The sequence below is a fragment of the Rosa chinensis genome, chromosome 6, assembly GCF_002994745.2.
Source record: "Rosa chinensis cultivar Old Blush chromosome 6, RchiOBHm-V2, whole genome shotgun sequence".
Lineage (NCBI taxonomy): Eukaryota > Viridiplantae > Streptophyta > Magnoliopsida > Rosales > Rosaceae > Rosa > Rosa chinensis.
Genome location: NC_037093.1, coordinates 48696818 through 48703230, shown reverse-complemented (window position 1 = coordinate 48703230; position 6413 = coordinate 48696818). Strand labels below are relative to the sequence as shown.

Here is a 6413-nt window from a genome sequence, read left to right as displayed (position 1 = left end):
TTGGTGACAAAGAATGAGGGTTTTGGGGTTTTGAGTTGATTCCATGCATTGTGTTTTCGTTTATGGATGGGTCTGCTTGATCCGTAGTGAATGAAATACGGTGGTTAATTTGTGATTGAAACAAATAACTCTTTCAAACTAATCTGATTGCTGTTGCAACTATTAGTTTTTGTTCATTCTGCGTTTTATCCTCTGATATTTTAAAACTTTGCTCTTAATTTTACGATGGCACTGGTTGACTTGGTTCTCACTTTGTAATTCAATTCAGCAATACAGTCCTAGCAATTGGGTCATCACAGAAGTTTCTGCTTTCGAGTTTCAGTTATGATTTGAATACATTTATCTCGGTTAATGAGATTGGGCGTTAAATAATATTGTAATTTTTACCACGGATGCTCTTTGGCTCATCCTGGCATCAAACAATATGTGAAGTTTCTTATATAAAGGTTCGTTGAAAATGATTAATTGTGGCAATAAGGGGTTTTGTATTTTAGTAAAACTTGTGTGTGTCTTGTGTATTGATTGTCTTGCTACTTGAAATATTTGTCAAAGCTGAATACCCCATCATTCATTTTCATATAACTAATTACTTGTTTCTTATTTTCTGTTTTGTTTCCTTGAGCAGATATGGTTAAAAATAAAGGCTTCTTGCCGTCAGGTCCTTCGGAGATTCCTATTCAGCGTAACCAAATAAAGGAAATTATATATTCCTTGCTTCCAGCTTGCAAAGAGCCTGATGTAGATTCTGGTATTCCCTTTAAAGCGGATGCAATTATTGCAAACCCCCCAGCATATGGTTAGCTTTCAACACCATCTATCTAATTCTAAGTAATACTAGATCTTTTTCTGGTTTTGAATTTCTTGGTTACTGAATTTGGGGTTGGAGGATGGGATACCGTGTGGTAAATGATTATCCAATACTCCAATAGACATATTATTTTGTTTCTTCCTCTAGCAGAGTTTGTAGGTTGTCTGCACTATTAACTTCCAAGATACTTATGCATATTATTGTTAATTGCATTCAGTTGTATTTTATAATTAAAGAGAACTTTTACATGCACTTGCTTTGATTTGTCTATATTTTGCCACTAACCTGATGAATACATTTTCAGGGCATACTCATGTGGCGGAGGCACTGAAAATACCTCTTCATATATTTTTTACAATGCCATGGACGTAAGTCTTGTCTGGGTAATGTAATCTTTCTGAATTGTAATCTTTCTTGCATGTTGCTCAATGTTCTGTATTGGTTTTCACTGTTCTGGTAAATTTAGACAAGATTTTTTTCTGGGTTCCAGCCAACTAGTAATAATATGTTTAGAATTTGATGCTTGAATTGTGGGTGCAAGAAATAGTCTCCATCTGGGGTACTCCAGATTAACAATGTCCGACTGGGCAGTTCCACTTTGTTTTGTTTTGTTTTTCTTTTCAAAATTACTTATTTCTTTATCATATTTACAATTGTTATTAAATTAATACAATGATATAATCCACTGGTAATACAACAGAATTCTCTATCTGCTCATTAGAATAAAATGTTAACCCACTATTAGGTCCCAAGTGCTAATCAATAATGTAAGTTGGTGTTTTTGCAGGCAAGTTGAGGGGGAAACACGTGTCGGTGTGTTTGCTGCAAGATCAATAGAAGTCGGAGAGCCATTAACATATGATTATAGGTATCCATGATTGAGTTTCTTATCTCAATGCTCCAATTCCATAAATGAAATGAGGTGTAATTATTAGGTTTTATGCATATCTCTTGTTGGTGGAGATATGGAATGAGTGCATGATATTAATAGTTTGTGCATTCATGGTATCCATGTGCAAGTACCCTCAGCAGATTTGTTTTTTGGTTCTCGGTTACAGATTATAGTAACGAGCTGGGCCACTGAATTATTTTCTTGGGGACCTGTTTCAATCAACCAGACCAAGTGAGCCACGTGTCATAATGGGTCCTTAAAAGAAACCTTTGCCCCCATTCTGTTGGATAAGATCATTAACACTTTGGTTATGTCCATCAGTACCTTCCCTGACATTAAAATCCAAGCATGATTGCCTCAACTTGCATATATGATAATGATATGTTGTTTTCAGCGTATAGTTTAAACTAGTTTTTAAACATCAAGCGTTGATAGGTGTAAGGTACATGCTTGCATACTTAATATGTGCTCTGAAGTCATTTCTTTGGTTTTAAGATGTTTTCCAGTAGATAAAGAGTACATTTTCTTAGCGAGAAAAAATCTGTTTTCATTCTAATAGTTAGAGCAATGATTACATCTTATAGGAGGAGAATGGAGACCCCTACAAGGCTTCAATTCCATTGATTCAGGCCACAAGCCCAGAAGCAGATGTTTTACTTGCTTATGAGATGAATGGAGAGGAAAGTTGAATCCTACAGTTATGCCATTTGTTCAGCTTTGCTTATCAATCACATGTTTCTGGTTTATTGCATAAGTATTTGGTTATGTCCCTGGTGCATTTTGGTCGGCCTTGTAATTTCTTGCTTTGCCTCCTTTTCATTTCTGCCGAGTAGATCCTCTAGTGTTCAATTTTTTGGCACATGGCATCAGTATATTACTCTCACATTGGATTTTGTTTTATATTCTCTTATCATGTGAAGACTGTGAAATCCTGAAACTGATTTTTTTTTATTTTTTTCCTTTACCTAAGGTTGTTTTTAGAATGAGTTCTTTTATCTTGTCAGTTGGGTACCTTTATCTTGTTCTCTTTATTCATTGTTATTGATAGAGATTGTTAATTAAATTAACTTTATGTTTGTTTGCTTAGCATCAGTGGGTGTTGAGATGACGTGTTTGGAACCTAGAAGCCCACCTAGCCTAAATTCTATCCCTTCCACCGTTTTGCCTCTGTCTTCTTTTCTTTTTGGGCTTTTGTTTCCCATCGAGAAACGTTTTTGGGGAGGGTACTACATAGTTCCAGATTTCTTTTCTTTGAGACGGGGGATTGAAGAGAGAAGGAAGAGAGGAATTTAGACCTTGGTTTTGAAAGAGAGTACAAACTAAGCTTGTTTCTGGTTTGGGTATTAAGAAGCTCGGGTACTAAGTCAAGGGTGAGGGTTTCATGTTTCTACTTTGTGGTATCCTCTATCTATTTTCTTTGTTTTGTTAATCTCCTTATTTGTTTTTACTTTGGAGTATTGGGTTTTGGATCCTAATTATATGTTCTGTTAGTCATCAACTCAGTATGTGTTTCGAATTGTGAATTTGATGGTTTTATTGTGCTGCAATTGTTATGGATCATGATTTGAGAATTACCTTAAAATTAATTGTGTTTTCAATCCTCTAGTCAACAAGAGAGTGGTGTTGGCAATGTGCACATTACATATGACGTGACCATGATTAGTGGCACGGTCATTGAGCTGTGGTAACTCGGGGGCTTTGGAAGCCTGATTATTTTCATGTCTGAGTTTGCTGTGGCAACTGGTTGTGTTGGAGTGTAGATTTTTCTGTGATTAATACCAGTGGGTTGATCATGACTTGGGTGATAAATTTTGGTGTTGTTTACTTTTCATTTGGAGTACTGATTGTTAGTCTTTACGTTTTCATTTATTTTTGTTTAGCTACTCACTAAGCTTTAGTTGTGCTCATGCCTCCTTTATTTTTTTTTTTGTTTCTTTGCAGATACTTAGGTAGCAGGGTTGTGAAAAGAGTGCCCGAGTGTTAAGAGTTCTGTCTTTGTAAATTTCCTTCTTTAGTTTTGATGTTTTGGTGCTACTGGGCATTATCCCTTGCCGTAAGGGTTTTGATCATGTTTCTATATAGTTCAACTCTTGTATATATGTAATATGTTTCTTTGGAGTGGTTTAGATGGTACTAGCTTTGGTGTGCAATTCACACCATTTTTTTTTTTATAAATGAAATATTCTTTTGCGACGGACTTTGCCGTCGCAACAAATTCACCCCAATTTTTTTTTAAAATGAAATATCTTTTTGCGACGGCAAAGTATCCGTCGCAAATAGTTTAGCCATTGCGACGGCAACAGTTTTCCGTCGCAAATACTTTTTGCGACGGCATTTTACCGTCGCAAATGGATTTTGTGACGCCACCTATTGCAACGCCAACATTTCCGTCGCAAAAGGCTCAATTTTCCGTCGCGAAAAGTTTTTTCCGTCGCAAAAGCCCAATTTGCCATCGCAAAATAGGCGTCGCAAAAGCAATTTTTTTTAGTAGTGATATCTCTCTGACCTGCACAAAGATCATTTCTAGACTAGATATGTGTTTAAAACAAACCATTGTCACTACGTCTTCGAATCCTGCAGAGATTATAGCTCTTCACGAAGCTATTCGTGAATGTATATGGTTGAGATTCATAATTACGCATATTCGAGTACTTGTGGTTTGAAGTCTACCATAGATGAGCCAACAAGCATTTATGAGCACAATGCTGCTTACATTGAAAAAATGAAGCAAGGCTACATCAAAGGCGAAAACACCAAGCATATATCACCTAAATTCTTCTACAATCAACTATAACAAACTCTTCTCAAGATCAAGGTGGACGAAGTTTGATATGAGGACAATGTGGCGCATTTATTCACTAAGTCATTGCCTAAATCCACTTTCAAGAAACATGTTAAAAGCATTGGTCTACTAAAGTTATCCGAACATTCATGATCGTGGTCATTAGGGGAAGATACAGACATTAGGGTTATTTTTGTCCCATTGGGTTTTTGTTACTTGACAAGGTTTTTGACGAGGCAAAGAGAGGAGCACAAATATTTGAACGACACAAGGAGGAGTGTTGAAGGATACACGATTTATATGTGTCTGGCCTAAACAACAATTACTTATTGCAGTTGTAATAAGGTAGAATGTCCTAGATATCATAATCAATGTTTGATTAAGTACTGATGGCAAATAACCATTGTTAGTTGAATCTTCTTTTAGAATGCTTTTAGGAATTTAGTATATTCCAGATTGTTTTAGGAATTATTCTTTTACTGGTGTTCTTAAGAAGTTTAGAAGTATTAGGAATAATCTTTTACTAGCTATTTTAGAACTAGTTTAGCTTTTCTATAAATAGGAGGCATTGTAGTAGGTGAAGGGAACGATGATTAACAAAGATTATAAGCTTCCTAAACCTTCTGTTCTTAATCCTCCCTTCTTTCTCGTTGTTCTGTTCTATATCCCTTATCTGCTATTCTTTCTTTCTACATCCTAATTCACTGATCACCAGCTCCTACATCAATTTGGTATCAGAGCCTAACCTCGATCTTTGCTTCCCTTGATCATTGTGCTCACACCTTGTCTATCTGCGACTCGACTTTCTCAAGACACCATGACAGTGAAAGAGCTTGAGGAGTCCCATGCTGTGCTGAAGACCCAAGACACTGAACTTAGTAAGAACATGACCAAGTTCCAAGCCGAGGTTGCCACCCTTAGGGCTGTGACCCGATCCCAAGAGGAGATGACCACGTTCCTCCATGCATTTTGTGAGAAGATACATAAACAACTTCAAATTACAGAGTCCAAGAAGGAAGAAACACCTAAGCCAAAACCAGTCACTTATGGCATTCTTCCTACGCCACAAGGATCAAAAAGGTCTTCCCCACACCAAGAGGACCAGCATCATGATAGTTCTTCTCCATTTGACCAACCTTTTTCACCCCGGTTAGGTCGTCGTTCTCGTTACTTTGATCCTTTTTAGTCTCCTCCTTACGACCGACAGCAATACCGATATGAGGACTCCACTGACATTACTCGGCGCACCAAAGTTGACGCTCCTAAGTTTGATGGTCGAATGGATCCCAGTTTTTTTCTCGATTGGCTAGAAGCTATGGATGATTATTTTGACTGGTATGATATGGATGATACGGAGCATGTGCGGTTTGCAAAGCTGAAATTGGTAGGCTCAGCCAAAAAACACAGGCAAAAAAAGTGATGCTTCAAATGCACCATATGGGTGAAGCTCCGATTGTCCATTGGACAGAGATGAAGCTCCGGTTGAAAGAAAAATACCTTCCTTACTATTATCGCAGTCAACTCCTCGATCAACTTTTGAATTTTCTGCAAGGTTCACAAACCGTGAGTGACTACATGGCCCGTTTTGAAGAGCTCATGCTAAGTTGTGACATTCTTGAGGAGCCTTATATCATAGTTACTCGATTCCTCAATGGCTTATGGGCTGACATCAAGCGTGAAGTAACCCTACATTCTCCGAGCACGGTTGACGAAGCTTTCCATAAAGCTTTGGAAGTGGAGAAGTATCTTCGACCACCTCCTACTCGCCTTTTTTTTTTGTACTTCCCAATCCTCTGTTCCATCTTCTTATTCTACTACTTCCGCTCCACCACAGGTCACGCAGCAAGGCATTACCTCCTCATCTCATCCTCCTAATTTGCTGCCAATCCTCGCCCCCCATTCTTTGGCAATAAGGCCCCTGCTCCTTCAAA

The 6413-nt window shown here is 37.7% G+C and overlaps 1 protein-coding gene across 9 annotated transcripts; it reads left to right on the top strand.

Moving 5' to 3' along the window:
- Positions 1 to 240: 240 nt before the first annotated feature.
- On the top strand, positions 241 to 3919 carry LOC112169230 (sterol 3-beta-glucosyltransferase UGT80A2). Of its 9 annotated transcripts, XR_005801973.1 has the most exons (6): positions 241 to 446; positions 626 to 796; positions 1113 to 1176; positions 1596 to 1676; positions 2285 to 2380; positions 3642 to 3919. XR_005801973.1 is itself a non-coding variant. In XM_040509113.1 (5 exons), exons 2-5 carry the CDS (start codon positions 628 to 630, stop codon positions 2322 to 2324), a joined length of 354 nt encoding a protein of 117 aa, XP_040365047.1. In that variant the 5' UTR covers positions 243 to 446; positions 626 to 627; the 3' UTR covers positions 2325 to 3635. The 9 variants fall into 9 exon arrangements, 2 of the variants coding, with proteins under 2 accessions (XP_040365047.1, XP_040365046.1); XM_040509113.1 differs by lacking the exon at positions 3642 to 3919 and having other exon boundaries at positions 243 to 446; positions 2285 to 3635; XM_040509112.1 differs by lacking the exon at positions 2285 to 2380 and having other exon boundaries at positions 258 to 446.
- Positions 3920 to 6413: the final 2494 nt, after the last annotated feature.

Bases quoted from the DNA above. Each gene is read 5' to 3' on its own strand.
- LOC112169230 (XM_040509112.1), top strand. From the start codon at position 628: ATGGTTAAAAATAAAGGCTTCTTGCCGTCAGGTCCTTCGGAGATTCCT. The intron at 797-1,112 runs GTTAGCTTTCAA...ATACATTTTCAG, and splicing joins TGCAAACCCCCCAGCATATG to GGCATACTCATGTGGCGGAG. The intron at 1,177-1,595 runs GTAAGTCTTGTC...GTGTTTTTGCAG, and splicing joins TTTTTTACAATGCCATGGAC to GCAAGTTGAGGGGGAAACAC.